This window comes from Dermacentor variabilis, chromosome 5 (genome assembly GCF_050947875.1).
Source record: "Dermacentor variabilis isolate Ectoservices chromosome 5, ASM5094787v1, whole genome shotgun sequence".
Lineage (NCBI taxonomy): Eukaryota > Metazoa > Arthropoda > Arachnida > Ixodida > Ixodidae > Dermacentor > Dermacentor variabilis.
In genome coordinates, this window is record NC_134572.1 from 198,559,670 (window position 1) to 198,575,449 (window position 15,780).

General features: G+C 47.8%; 1 protein-coding gene across 1 annotated transcript in view; it reads left to right on the forward strand.

Annotated features, from left to right (window-relative positions):
- The window catches only part of nab (NGFI-A-binding protein homolog), a 526,490-nt gene that overhangs the window by 244,362 nt on the left and 266,348 nt on the right, over positions 1–15,780 (forward strand). Inside the window, exon 5 of the mRNA XM_075693896.1 lies at positions 10,600–10,665. Within this exon, the coding sequence (XP_075550011.1) occupies positions 10,600–10,665 (66 nt within the window). The remainder of the gene's footprint in view (positions 1–10,599; positions 10,666–15,780) is intronic.

The following is a 15,780-nucleotide window of genomic DNA, read 5'->3' on the forward strand; positions in this document are numbered from 1 at the left end:
AAAATGTAAGGCCGGACTTCCTACAAAGCTTGTGTAATTTCTGTGAAAACGGGTACAGATATTCTATAGCCTCTGTAAAAGTTGTTCGCGAGTCACCTTTAGTTTAGAAGAATGCTTCTCAGCCGAAGAAAAAGAAAATGTTTATTATAATTAGGCGACCGAACCCGGAATCAAGTTTTCGGAGAGTGCGTTGGTGCGGCTTTTGGTAAGTAGCGTAATTAAAAACGAGTAATCAAATTTAAAAAATATACAGGAACCGTGTCTGTGGGAAGGCGCCATGATAAACAGCAAGTCATAATCCATTACATTGCGTGTGTGCCAAACCAGAAGCGCCATATCTCACCTAAATTTCAGGCGGTGCTTTAAGAACCTAGAATACAGAATACATTGTAGCAGCATTGACGTCGAGGGAGATGAGGAGAACGGCGGCTGGCTATGCCTAGGAAGCCAAGCGGGCGCGTGGCTCAGATGACGAGGTGGCCGGGAGATTTATCCCCCGGGGAATTATCCTTTCGCTCAGTAAAAACATGCTCTTCTTCATTCTGGCTCATCGTCATCACTGATTTTGCACGCCACAATATACTAGCGACACGCGTTCCAGCGCCACATTTCTTGAAAAGGCGGCTGGGACGAAATTTCAATTCGGCTCAGTTTATGAGACATGGATAGCATATACCAATGAATGAATTTCGCCAGAGCAGCAGGGCTATTGATTTGCATAGTGAACCTAAGTGTGCACGCTGTGACGTAAGCGTCTCGGCATGCCCCGCAGGCTTGTCCATTTCGAGGATGTGCGTGTTCTCGGTCATGCGGCTCTTTTGACAAATGAGATGTTCGAGATTTTCTGGGAGATATTCGTGACGCTTCAGCTCGTAGTTCAAACGTCCGATTTTGCACTGGGGCTCCTCCACATCTGCAATATTTTAAACTAGGCCTCTTACGCGCTCCACTATTTTATTATATGTTGGCCTTTAAATTGACCGCGTAATCCAGACGTGGGCATACTGCGGAAGCTCTCGCCCCGGAATAACGTCCTGACAAGGTCACGAATAATAAAATGAGCCACGGGACGGCCCAGTCGAGGCGCTTCGTGAGGAACCATGCGCGCACACCTGATGCAACACTTAGTCCCGGCTTCTTACGCTGCTCATGTTGAGCGCTCTTCGCGCAGACTTGCAAGTAAGCGCGTTTTTCAGATGTCCGCGAAAGGAGCGCGCTGCATTTGTTGTTCAAGCGGCTCTTGGGGAACAAATGCACCGCGAGAGGAGAAAAACCCTTCACGCTGAAAATGACTGCTACTTTTTGTGCTCTTCTTGAGGTGCATGCTGCACAAGAGGGGCGCTTAGAAAGGCCTAACCCTTCTCTCAGGGCGGGATTTCTCCTTTCGTAGAGAAGGCGCCACATTGAACTCACTCTTGTGTCGGGCGCCGCTATAAAGCTAATCGGCGCAATTAAAAAGCTTCCATACATCTGTGCAGGATCGCTAAATGCAAGACGGCCGCCAGTGTGAGAGAAAGAAAACTGCCGCGTAATTGCCACCAGTTTGTCGGCCCAGCAGGGGTCGGAGCAGACAACAGCGACAAGCTCGCGGGTCGGCGGGAGGAGGCGGGGGCCGGCGGCGCACTGAGCCATTCGAATGGCGAACAGCCTTCGCTGCACTCGGCCGCGCCCGACGGGTGCAGTGGAGCATTCCGCTGCAAGACCCCGAGAACGAACGTGCTCGGTTGAGAGAACGCTTCTGTATTGCCGTCGTGGACTCGTCACGTGATGCGTACTTTTAAGTGACATGGTTGCCTTACAATGTCCGGAAAATGCACGAGCAGCATAATGACTGACGAAATCTAGCAACGAAATGAAAGCGATCAGTACTTTACGGTTGTGCATTGCAATAGAATGGCTGAGGTTGCAATGCTATAATGGCTATTTGGTTGTGTACGTTGAAGTGAATTCTGCTATACGGGGCTAAAGAAACGAACCACAACGAAAGCCACAGACAGCACCCGCACAAACGCAGCACAATCAGTACTTACATAAGTTCGCTGATATCAGCATGCAAAATGAAGAGACGTGGTCCAAGAACGAAACGAATTGAGAAAAATAAAACAAACGAAAGCAAGTTATAGAACCCTGAATTAAAAAAGAAATTCTCTTCGGTAGACTACCTCATCTGCGGTCAACGAAGTTTTCACTGTCTTTCCTCTAAGAATAAACGTCATCTCCAGAGAGCGAAGTTGAAGGCGACGCAGCAACTTTTTTTTTTTTTTTGTAAATTTGGAGCGCGCTACGATGCTCACCAACTGCGGTCGACACGCGCGCCTGTTATACACTGCGAATTCCCAGGGTCGATAATATGCGTCTTCAGCAGCAAGGGGGCTACAATGTGACAGAAAAGGAAAAAAAATTAAGTTATGGGGTTTTACGCGCCAAAACCACTTTATGATTATGAGGCACGCCGTAGGGGGGGACTCCCGAAATTTGGACCCCCTGGAGATCTTGAACTTGCGCCTAAATCTAAGTACACGGGTGTTTTCGCCTCCATCGAAATGCGGCCGCCGCGGCCGGGATTCGATCCCGCAACCTCGTGCTCAGCAGCCCAACGCCATAGCCGCTGAGCAACCACGGCGGGTGACAATCGAAGGAACGTGTGGCCTCCGACAACAGATCTGTTTACGAGACCCACATTGCTATGAGAAATATTACACTGCAAGGTCGATGCGCGGGCATGCATGGATCCTAATTATTGAATACACGGAGCATAAATGGGACTGCGGGAACTTAGCTGAGCATTGTAGCAGGTGCGCATGTGACATCCACAGTTGGTGAGCATGGCATCGCATCGCACTCGAAAGATACAAGAGAAATAATTCAAACTATGCGGCAGATGATGCTCGTTTGTGCGTGCGTACGTCGTCATTTTCGCTGTCCGAGAATGAACTTGCGTTTGTTCTTGGAGATAAAGACGGTGGGAAACGTCGTTGACCGCAGTTGAGCGGGTTTGATGAATGAATTTTTTTCACTCGATGGCTTGCTTTGGTCGACTTCCTTTCATTCTATTTTGCGTTGCACCAAATGTTAACCTCATTGAAGCTCAAGACACTTGGTGCAACGCAGCTATGTCTCATGCTGTTAATACTGCGTCCTCTATCGTGCCGTTACAACTGTTGTTTATGGGAATTGCTATAGTTACTGATTACAATATATATATATATATATATATATATATATATATATATATATATATATATATATATATATATATGGGAATGTTTGTTTATATGTTTATGGGAATTGCTATAGTTACTGATTACAATATATATATATATATATATATATATATATATATATATATATATATAAATATAATCTCCGTGTAAACGCAGAAACAAGAATTCTAACCGGTTAATCTAATGTTTATCTTTATCTGCCGCCGGCTGTAGTTCTCTTTGCGTTAGCGCTTCAGCGATTGACGTACTGTCACACGAATTGTAAATAAATCCAAAAGCTTCCTTTTGAATTCTTTTTAACTTGTTAATATTTGTTTTCGGGAAGTCATCGCAAGTGGTTACGACATATTCTAAAGCAGGACGAACTCTACTGTTATACGCACCGCTGGAGTGGATAATTTGTAGGAGCGCCTTTAAAAAAAAGAAACTTACAAATACACTTGGTCACGAATGTATCTACATCTTTTGTCCAGAGATGATTATTAGTTATATGTAGTATGCGTTACTTCATAGAGAAAATAATTAGTACTCGAATAAGGAAACATCACAGGGTTTTCCTTCAATGTTATTCGTGTGATGGTTGTGCTATAGTTGGTATTTGCCATTGTTGACACCAAGCAATTATTCTTGCGAATTCATTTATTGTACCCCGATTAAAAATGAAAATGATGTAGTTGTGTATCACACAGTGATCCGCATTAAGTTTTATTTTTCCTTGGCAATTTTATCTACATCGTTTATAAACAACAGAAACAAGAGAGGGCTTAGGACGGATCCATAGAATAAAATTAAGTCCATCAGAATTAAGAAGAACAATGTGCGAAGAAAACTGGTAATCGAAATGAATTCACGTCGGTGAAAAAGATAGGCCTTCCTTCATTTTAGTGACTGATTGTTTTTAGGTATGAATCCTAATTTATGAATTAGCTTGTTGTGGGAAACTTTGTCGAAAGCTTTCCTGGCCCCCAAATATAGCATCGGTTTTTGCTTTTTTATTGATTCATTGGAAATGCGTTATACTGTTTGAACTGACTAGGGGTTGAAGAGCTAGACCTGATTTCTAGGTCAGCGTTTGCCAATTAGCCTCCAGCTCCACCACTGGAAAAGCTGGCGCCACCGTCGGTGTGACGTGCTAGGAGGGATCACGGGGACATAGCGGTCGCGTCGGCTGCTTAGGGCGCGCCGAAGCGAGCTGAAAACGAGTTTGAATTCCCTCGTACGCTGCGGTCCTCATTTAGTGGCGAAATTTTGCCGCTTCGAGTGTCTCCTTTACAACGCTTGAAAGCACTACAATAGGTAATGGCTGCCTTTGAAGGCGCGCAACATGGTAGGCTACTGCTCGGTGCCGCAGGGCCGGATGCACGTAACGGAGGCCGGTGTCAGCCTTATTCACCCGTAACCGCAGGACAAGAAGCTGCGTGAAGCTTGGCTCGCGAAACATAAAACCGGCAAACAGTCATCGGCCACAACTCGGGTATGCAGCAAGCACAGACGCGAGGAAGATTTCTGCTACGGCGCCCGGTCTGCGATGTTCTGAAAACGCGCACTGAGACGCTCGCCCGAGTCCGCTGCACGACTAATGTTTTGACGGTTTGGTTTATCAACTTGGCGATGCTATAGATACTGGCAAGTTCAGTGGAGTGGAAAGGCAGCGGTAAGAAGCACATTTTAAAAAAGCATGGCATATGGTCATGTTTGTGTTATGAAATAATGCACTGGATTACAAAAAAGGAGCAGCGGGAAATTGCACGCTGTGAACACCGATAAACATGCAGTGCGACGCAACTCGAGAAATAATATTGAAATGTCCAAGAATTTAGAAGAAAAAAAAAAAGATTGGATCGTCTCGACGGCACGTCCCCGTAGGCGTCGAAGTCTCTACAATGAAATTATTTTTGAACACCTCTGGTACCGCCCACGCAACAATGGTTGCTTGTATACTGTCAAATGCTCATATTCTGCGGCCTAAAGCTCATGGCACGGTGCGAGAACGCGCGCGCGGAGAAAGCGAAACAGTGCGCGGACAAGCATGCAGACGCGCAGTCGGTCGCTGCGAATATGCGCGGTCGCTGCATTGAGGCTTCTTTCTGTTACGCTCCATTTAGTTATACAAACACTATAAGAACATATTTCACATAGTTTGCTCTCAGCGTTTACCTACCTTTCACGCAGGAAGCCGGTTCGGGAGACTCCATCGCGGCGACCGCGCGCAGTGGCGTTCACTGTACGTATTCGGTAAAGAGATAGCGTCTGTAAACGATTGTGTGCTTTCAGTTTGCCCAAGATTATTATTTAGTCAGTAAACAACTTCTCTCGTTTCGAAAGTACTTACGGAAATGTCCGGGAGAGCTCGCGCGTGGTGTTTTCAGTGAGCGCTGACAGCAAAACCTATGAGGAGCGCGCCGCCTGATCCCTCATACTACGCCAGCGAGGCGCTTCCGATAGATGGCGACTCCGTAACTCCTCGCCGCCAATACCTTACGTTCATGAAGAAAAGTAATTGTACGTTTATGAATGATGTGCTGTAATATTTTACATAGTTTTCAATTAAGAAAAATAGGAATGTAATTTTGAATACAACTCTTATCCCCTTATTTATACAGTTGTTTTATTCTGGCTGCTCTCCAGTCTTCCGGCAGTACACCGTCCTCAAGCGATTTTGTAAAGGAGACACGAATGCTCTAAACTATATTCTGCATAACAAGAGGAAGAGAAAGAAGTGCCCAGAGCTTACTGGTGCTCTGGGCCTCTCGCTGTTATGCATTTTTTTACGTTCTTGCCATTTTCGTGAGAGTCATTTCATCAAGAATGAGTAAGAAGATGTTCCCACGACAACTTATACCGCCGCCGACAACCGCCGTAAGATGACGAGAATGACGACGCCTTCCTTGGAATGATAAGCGCGGAAGACTTCGCTGAACAGCAACGGGCAGACCCGGAGCTAAAAGGGCTCGTCGAATATTTGGAAGGGCACACCGACGTTGTCCCCAGAACATTTAAGCGCGGATTATCTTCCTTCACGCTTCAAAACAATCTACTCGTGAAGATGAACTTCTCACCAGCCCGCGCCAACTACCTTCTTGTTGTTCCGTCGGCGCTGCGTCCAGAAGTACTGCACGCCCTACATCACGATCCGACCGCCGGGCACCTCGGCTTCTCCCAGAAGCTATCGAGGATACAAGAAAGATATTACTGGCCGCGCCTAACCGCCGACGTTGCCCGTTACGTCAAGACATGCCGAGACTGTCAGCGACGCAAGACACCACCCACAAGGCCAGCCGAATTACTACAGCCGATCAAGCCTCCTTGCCGACCTTTTCAGCAGATCGGGTTGGACTTGCTGGGATCGTTTCCGACGTCAATGTCCGGAAATAAGTGGATCATCGTGGCGACGGGATATCTCACCCGCTTCGCTGAAACCAAAGCTCTACCGAAAGGCAGCGCAGCCGAAGTGGCGAAATTTTTCGTCGAAAACATTCTGCTGCGACATGGTGCCCCAGAAGTTCTTATCACCGACAGAGGAACGGCCTTTACAGGGGAGCTCACCCAAGCCATTCCTCAGTACAGTCAGACAAGGCACAGGACAACTGCCTACCCAGCACCTCCACCAGATGTCACGTGGTAGTGACTGTGAAGAAAGCAGCCAAACTGAGAAAGACGAAACTAGCGTTTTTTGGGCGAACTTGTGCCCTCAAAAACAGGCTACACTCAAAGAACGGCAACAGAGGCGAACACAGTCGGCGATCGTCGAAAATCTGATGAGCGGGTCAAGCGCGTCGGCTTTTAGAGATCAGCCATAGAGAAAGAAATTTCAACAAGAGCGGACACTCCCATAGAGCCCAGCGGCCGAATTGACTGTAGCACACCAAGCGGATGGTGTTGACTCCTTCCGGTTTCGGTTCTGGGCGCGCGCGTTTTGAACACCAGTTGGTATACGCCACGCCGGCTACGCTATACGGCGCGGCATCTTTTTTTTATTTGCTTCTGCTGAACCCCGCGTGGCCTTGGCATGGAATCGTTTCACTATTTAGTAAAAATGATTGCTAACGACCTTTACAAGACTCCACCGAATCCGTCAGGTGCAATTTCATAAAGAAACCGCAATACGTCTTCTGAAATGATGAAATGTTTATTTTGCTGTATATAAATACTCGTTCCGGGCTTCTGCAGTCATCCAAAGTTGGGGCACCAGGTAAGCAGCAGTCGTTGCCGTACGAAACTCCACCGGATGCCATCAGCTGCAAGAAAGTAAATTACAAGCATGTATCATTTCGGTGTATTGACCTAATTGGAGTATTGCGTGTAGAGGCGAAACGTGCGTAAGTGGTGAATGAGCGGCATTACAGATAAATTCACTTTTGCGTACAGCAAAGACTCCTCCCAAACAATGCCATAAAATCTGAACAAAACATCCGATTTTCAAGCACCCGTCCCTTCCCGGGCATTATTTCCTGCACCTTAAGTGCACATATACACGGGTGACTGCGCGTTTCCAAAACAACTTGGCCTCAGTCGACGCAATGGTACGCCAAGTACACAAAGGTGGCTACAAGACAGGCTCAGCCAGACCATGTTGCACGCTCACAGAATGCCTTCTAGTCGAACTCAAGACAGATTCGTGGGTGCAAAGCCTGTTTTCAGTCGCTCAGAATACATAAATGTCATGTTCTTGAGCTCCTCCGTGTTATCTTTTACGCGTCCTGCCGGCGCATGCAACTCTCCCGTGTTATCACTCTCGGCGATCGCTCGTCGGGTTGTCGACAAGCGTGAGTACTGAAATAAGGGATATGTTGTTGCAGGGCTATAAAATGCGTCACAAGCTTGTCCCACTATAATTCAGTACACGCAAAACTAACTCACTATGGCCGGCTTGCTTTTTTGCTAACAGCTTCACAACCCCAGGCGCGGCGAGCAAGCCTCAAGATATCCCAAAAAGTTACCAAATAAATTACGGTACTTTTTCGGGTCAGATAATGCGTCACGAACTTCTACCAGTAAAATTCAGTAGACGCGAAACTAACTGCGGCACACAGCCGAGCTGCTTTTTTGCTAACTGCGCCACTACGCCGAACGCGGTCACTGTGCTTCAAAAGTGCCCCAAAAAGTAGTGAAATTAGTTACAATAACGTCTGGGGTCAGAGAAAGCGCCAAACCTTGTCCCGGTAAGATTCAGTACACGCAAAACTGCGTCACGTGGCAATGGTGCTTTTCGTCAGAAAGCCAGGTGCGGCAAGCGTGCGCAAAAACTACCGAAATAAGTTATATTTATGCTTGGGCTCATAGAAAGCGTCGCAAACATCTCCCAGTACGAGTACTTAACTCATAATAACTAGGCTTGGACTGCGGAGCTGTTTTTCGATAACTGCGTCACTATATAAGTTCAGTTTTGTGCAGCAAGCCTAAATGTGCGTCGCAGACTGTCAAACAAAATTCCTCACCTTGCTGTAGTCCAGTAATGCAGCGGTGCCTTGTCGAAATCCAGACGGAACACAAGAGAATGCCGGCAGCCCAAAAAAAACGGGCTACATCCAAAATAGACGGGTCGCCGAGCACGCGAACTTCACATGCGCAGCCGCCCCCGACTCCTGCGGCTTGTCTGGCGCATGACGTATGCACACGCGTCAGGCGTGCCGCTAGCGTGTTGCTAGGCAACGCAAAAAAAAAAAGATAAGTTGCAAAGTATATGTTCATTTACACGCAAAACTTTTTCACTTTTAGTGGGAAAGAATAAAAAAAAAATAAAACGTTGTCTGGAAGTTTATTTCACATTCTTTTTTTCAGATGCTCGCGTCAACTAACGGATGGAGTTGAAACTAGGCGTGACGTGTTTCCTGTTGCCAGTTTTTGAAGAGTGTCCCCTCTTCTTGAATTTCTTTCTCTATGGATCAGTCGTCGAATGTTCTAGAGTAATCTCTGGGACCCGCGTGTCTTCCACAAAGCTCTACATTATTCGCGTCGGGCACACATGAAATCAGATGACACAAGTTTAGGTCACAGACAGTTGATGGAACCATCGATAACATTCCAGAAACTTCCCACACATGCAAGCGCGTCCTGCGCTGCGCGATAACATTTGTTAGGCGGTGAAACGTGAAGCCCGACAAAGAAAAGTACACGTGTCAATATATATATATATATATATATATATATATATATATATATTTATGAAAGCGCCTTAAAGGCATCTGAAACAGAACCCGGAGCGGTAGCCGTCATGGCAGCAGCTGTCGTTTCTTTCCTTTCTTATTTTCTTGCTTACTTCGGCCGTCAAAGAGAACGAGAGGAAAAAAAGAAGAGAGTGCTGCATTGCGATACCGCCTGGCACGCTGATCCGGGATCGTTCGTTGAGGAGCCCGCGTCCTTTCAGTGCACCTGTCTCAATGAAGTTCCGTAGTTGGCGTGGCGAATCGCTTCATCACAACCGCCATGATGACGTCACACGGGAGCGTACGTAGTGATTGTCAGCCGTTTCGAGCCATCCATCAATGGTGTAGTCTGACGCGTGCTTTCTTAACTTGCACTTGTACTGTAAACAACAAGCCAGTGGGTGCTTTAGAGCGGACGAATGCACAATTGGCTGTCTACGTACGTGGGGTCCTTTTTTTTTTGTCAGGCGCGGAAAAAGAAAGCGACAAGTAAGTGCGTAGGGCTCACCGTCTTTGAGTGAGCGGGGAAAGGGGGCCTAAGAAAAACGGCCGTTTGTCCGCTCTGATCGATTTCGCACACCCTGTCAAGGCGACACTGAAGGGATCCCTGCGACGGGGTGCGCCATTGTTGATGCTTACACGGGGGACCGGTGTGCCGATGCACCCTGTGGGGGATGCTAATCGCTTGAAGAACTGACAGCAGGCGTATTGTCGCTCTTGGGAGTCCGCCTGGCTGCAGTCGTAACACGCAAAGTGCCGTACGCTTTTATGATCGTTCCGATCCAGATACAAGAAACGGCCGCCAACAACAACAAAGTTCTTTGCTCGGAAAGCGTTGTTTTGAGCAACAACATGAGCTCGCGTCCAGCAAGAGGCGCATCTTTTTACGGGCCGTTTTTCACGGCAGCCGACTGAGGGCGACTCTGTCCCGGAGCTCACTCGCTTTAACGCGCGCAGCGGAAGCCCGTTGATTACCTGCCCTCCCTGGGTTGCACTTGAGAAAGGCAGGCCACACAGGAGACCTAAGGCAAGCGCCCACGCGTGACTATAAGCAATGACGAGCTTGCAAGTGCCTGGCTGACTTATTCGCGAGACGCGGTTTGCGTTTTCTTGTGATGCTTTACTGTGCCGCCTTATCCAATCACTCTTGTCTTGCTAAACAGTTTCCACGCCCGCGAATGGCTCGAATGATTGCTGCACCGTGGCGTACGACTGTGGCTTTCTCGCAGGCCAACCTGGCTGAGTGGACGCCTCGGTCGACGCCGTCCAGCCAGGAACCCCTCTCCGCCAATCCGGTGAGTGGACACACCGCGCCGACGGCACTGCGCTGCGGCACGAACGTCTGGCCGACGGGCGTAACACTAAGTCATGAAAGACTACGCGATTAGTACGCTGTGAGCCTGGCCAACGACGAGGTTGCCTTTTTTGACGAAGTTGAGAACCGGCGAAAAGAAGCGCCGGAGGCGAGGGGCGCTCGCGGAGCACGATTGCTGGACGGCCCGGTTGCGTTGCGCGTGCGGTCCCATAGTTTTCACCTTAGTTCGACGCCTACAAACTCGCACACTACTCAGTCTTGTTGCATCCCTGTTTCAACTTCGTTAATTGGTTGTCAACAGCCTCAAAAGCCGGTTCTCTTGAAGAGCTGCAAAATGAACTACCTTGGTCAGCTGGTGCGCTTCCCGTGCAATCACTAAACGAATCATCAAGGGAGTACGGGATAAACGGAGGGTAAGAGAAAACTGTAAATATTGCCACGCATTCTGGAAATAAGGGTTTTTTTTCTTTAGCTGCATCAATTCTTTTAAAGTTCGCCTATGTGCGATAGCACAATTCTAACCCTCGATTGCTCCATGAGGTGGCCATTATTTCTACGAGAAATGAAAATGTTCAGTTGAATAATAATCTAATTGCGCTAATTACCTTTTTAATTAATTACTTCCCCGCACATTTTTCAATCTACCAGTTATAGCCGCTGAATTAGAATGGCCTATCCACTTGGAAGGAATTTTCTTTGCAGCACCAGCTCCGAGATATTAATTTTCAACGTGTCCGTCGAAATCATTGGTGTTCCAGTTACATTTGTGCTTCAATGTACAATGCAGCGGTTTCTTAAGAACGTAACTGGAACGCCAATGCATTTACTTGGACACTTCGAGAATTTATATCTCGGAAATCGTGCTGCCCAGAGAATTCGTTCCAACTGGATACGCGATGCGAACTCAGCGGCTATAATTGGTAGATTGAAATATGTGGCGTAAAGTAAGTAATAAAAAGATATTTATGGAATTACGTGAATTATTCGGTTGAACTGTTTCATTTCTAATAGAAATAATGACCACCTCATCGAGTAATTTAGATAAGGGTTATAATTATGCTATCTGCCATCATCATCATCATCATCATCATCATCATCATCATCATCATCATCATCATCATCATCATCATCATCATCAGCCTGGTTACGCTCACTGCGGGGCAAAGGCCTCTCCCATACTTCTCCAACTACTCCGGCCATGTACTAATTGTGGCCATGTACTAATTGTGGCCATGTCGTGCCTGCAAACTTCTTAATATTCTCCGCCCACCTTAATTTCTGCCGCCCCCTGCTACGCTTCCCTTCCCTTGAAATCCAGTCCGTAACCTTTAAAGGGGTCGAGACATCAAAATTTTCGTTCATGCGTTTCTTGATTCAAACGTTGCGTCATGCTTCAGGGAGCACAATACACCCAGCGGGATTCATATATATCCGATAAATAATTTAATAATAGCATTATTATACCGAGCGATCTCTGTTTCGGTTTCTGGGCTTCGGGGGATACGATGACGTCACAGAGGAGGAAACGCAACATGGCTTGGTCTCGTGGGCCACAAAAAATAGTGACGTAAAACGATGCTGCGTCGTCTGCTCGCGGATACGCTTGCTCTCCCAGCAGAGGTAAACAACTGGCGATTGAAGTGCATGTCGTGATTATTATAATTATTGCGAAAAGCGACAACAACGGTAAGAATAGATTGCGGCTTGTGAGAGTCGGTGATTCATTCCGAAGCGCCGTAAGCTTTAGCTTTGAAGTGAACCGGAAAAGGCCTAGCGACGATATCGGCGGTGCCGAACGATCAGAGGCGGTGAGGCTGCCATCGGTGCCAGAGTAACCACTCCTCGGTCGCTGATTGGCCGCTTCGCCGTACGGCTGCCACACAAATGGGTCCCGGGCCCGTCCTCTCTACGGCAAGGAAGAAGCGGACAAGACGAACACCGCACATCCTGGTCCCTTTCGGAGTCAGCCCATGGTCAGCCGGCTAGTGTTACACGCAGTTTGCCGTTCGCGGGCCGCCGTGCGGCGTTCGTGTTGTCCACTTCTCTCCTCTTGTGTCCGTGTCTGCACGCCTTACCCCTTCTTTGCATTAAGAAAGGATTTCTATTTGCCTGCAGCTCGGTCATAGTGGAGGCTATGGTCGGTCGCTCGGCTCAGCAGGCTCCGTAATCGGCATTTCATCGCTACTCATCATACGTCACGTATTTGTGCTAATGTGCTGTGACGTCAAGGAGATTCACAAACAGCGCATGACAATTCGGCAAACTCTATCAGCGATGCGTCCGGTATTGCCGTCGACTCTAAGCCATAATTTTTGCTTGCGGCCTATTGATAATCTAACCTCCGTATTTAGAAATGCAACGTCAGTTGAAGCCCATGTTTGGCTTCATTTAAATGACGCCTGACCTTAACGTGTCCAAAGACGCTCACTGCATTTCCTTGGGCGCGTTCACTATAGGCGTCATTTAGATCAAGTCAAGCATGGGCTTCAAGTTAAGATGCATTTCTGCATACGGCGGTTAATCTTGTTAGTCGCAGCAACCAACAATGGTGATAAGAATTTATTTGAAAAATATTCCACTAAGGGCAACACGTGTTCCAGATGAGGCAAGCTTTATAGAAAACGGCAAGTGTGAGAGGAGCTTATCTCCCCTGCCTTATATGGCGTTTGCTAGGAGGCCTTGGGTCCTATCTTCGGCTTGCACCTGATGACTTCCAGTTGGGCCTCGCTGTATTAGCAGCGCGGTCTCCCACTGCTGCGCGTTAGTACACGTGTGCCCCTGCTCTATGCTGGAAACGAGCCCAGATTAGGTGTCCGAGGTCCGCCCGCTGATTAGTCTCTACATCTGTCTTAATAGACTTCTGGGTAACAATGATTATAAGTGATCGGGTTTGGGAAGGTATTTGTAGCAGGCACCGTGCTTTCGCCTGCTCACGCGTTCCACAGAAAATACGCGTAAAATGGGGAACAGAGTTCAGTGAATTGGATAAGGTCTAGAGCAGTGTCCCAGTTACTTTTTCTGGATCTATGTTTCACATTGAGCGATAGTAATGGTACGTGTATTTTTATTATCCACCTGGGGGCCAGCATTGCACAAACAGGTGTCGTTTTCCAAGAAGAACAAAGCAAGCCGGTACTACAAGAATACGCAGCAAGGTTTGAGGCCGAGTTAGGTGGTGTTCCAGGTTACTGTGAATTACAGCGCACACCGGGACAAGGACAGGAAAGACGAGAACAAACGCTGTGATCGCCTTTGCCGCCCTTGTCCCGGTGCGCGCTGCGAGTCCACAGTAACAAAAGTACGATTGCTTGTAGCATGCAATTCTGGTAGGCGTCACCGAGTGAAAACAATATGAACGAAAATGGTTTTCGTGACTGTATTACGCAAAGAGCTACGGAGAACACGTGGGGTAAGGATCTGCAAGCAGAGCGAGGCCGTAGCGTTAGCACTCTGGAATGCTCGGTGTCTACCAAGCGGGAACACCGGGAAAACCGCGAATTCTCAGCGATTTTGAATAGTCTGGGAATACTCAGGGAAGGCTCAGGGAAGTTGTGCTGCTATCAGGGAAAATTAGCTGTCATTTTATTGAAAGGCAATGAAAGTGCGGTAATGCCGGTTCGTGTAACAAGAGGAATCATAATGAATCGTCTGTGACGCCGTGTCGTCGGCTGGAGGAGTTGCCAGTGTACAGTCAATGACCGATTTTCCGGACGCCGTATTTTTAGGACATGCCCGATAATTCGGAGGGCTTCGCGGCACCACCACGTACCGCATAAGAGTCAACGTATGAGAACGTGTGAAATGTCGGTCTCAAGAGCCCTTTGCTGTCTGATTTTTTCCGGGCTTTCTGCCAAGATTGCAGAACCAAAACGGCATTAAGCAAAGCCACCACCGCCGCCATTTCGATTATATCGCCGCCTCGAACCTACCCTCTAGCACGCAGATCCGCTAGCAGCCGTAGCCACCACCGCGTCAACCCTACGCCTATAATGGGATACAACTAAAAAAAAAAAAAACAGCAGTTGGCAACCAGCGCACATGGACCGTGCGGGGTTGTGTTACGCCGCCAGCCAATCCCAGAAGCAAACAAAATTGTCGTCATGTTTAAGATGGCGTCGTACCTCCGAAGCGTCTGCTGTTCTTGAAGAGCGTTCTCGTGGGCGGAAGCGATGAGGTGTGCAACAGACATGGACAAAGTGCACGGAGTCGGAGAATTTCACTTTTTCAAACTCCGCGGTACTGTTCATTTCATTGCTGAGCCCATTTTACTCATGAAACTTTACGGCCAACTGAAGTGAAACCTAATAAATAGTAGCAGCGAAGCAAGTGTTTTATCTCAGTTCAATAAAGAATTAAGCTTTCACCGTTCCACTGTAATAGACGAGTGAAAACGTATAAAATTACGCGCTAGTAATACTATTTTTATGGTTACCGCCTTATTTAGGTAACAGGGAAAGTAAGAAGCGCGAACTATTTGCAGTCTCGCGGAGAAACAGTGGCTGGCGGTTATGAGGGCACTGCAGACTTCAGTTGTATGCGGCTACAGCTGCTTAGACGTTCGCTATGAAGGTTCTTGCCGTTCGGTGCCGTGTTTTTCATTGAAATAATTCAGCGCTGTAAGCAATGGCACCGACTCCGCCTTTGTAGTTACTGTGATCGGCTTCGAATCTCGGAATGCACGGCACGTTGCATACTACTGGTTCCCGAAAGTAAGCTTCGCCTCTATACGCTATTGTTACGCGGTGACGCATACGCAATTATTGCGGTGAAGCTTAACAAGCGTAGGAAGGGCAATTGTCACGGGATCCAGTACGTATTCCTTAATTATACACGAGTGCACGCTCCGTCTACTGTCACATTACCAGCACCGATATGCCTAATAAGTGCACTGACAGAGCTTTCTCGGACGTGCCTGTGGTCGTCTGAGCTCCTAAGGGCACTAAAGGACTGGCATTCGTTTTTCGGACTGCTCTATTTTTTGGACGGGCTTGCGGCCCGGCCCCTAGGGAGTTGAAAAAATCGGACGTTGACTGCACAACTGACCCAGAGGATGCTTCAACTGGTCCGCGGGGCGAACGGGTGGTGGAAGGAGGAC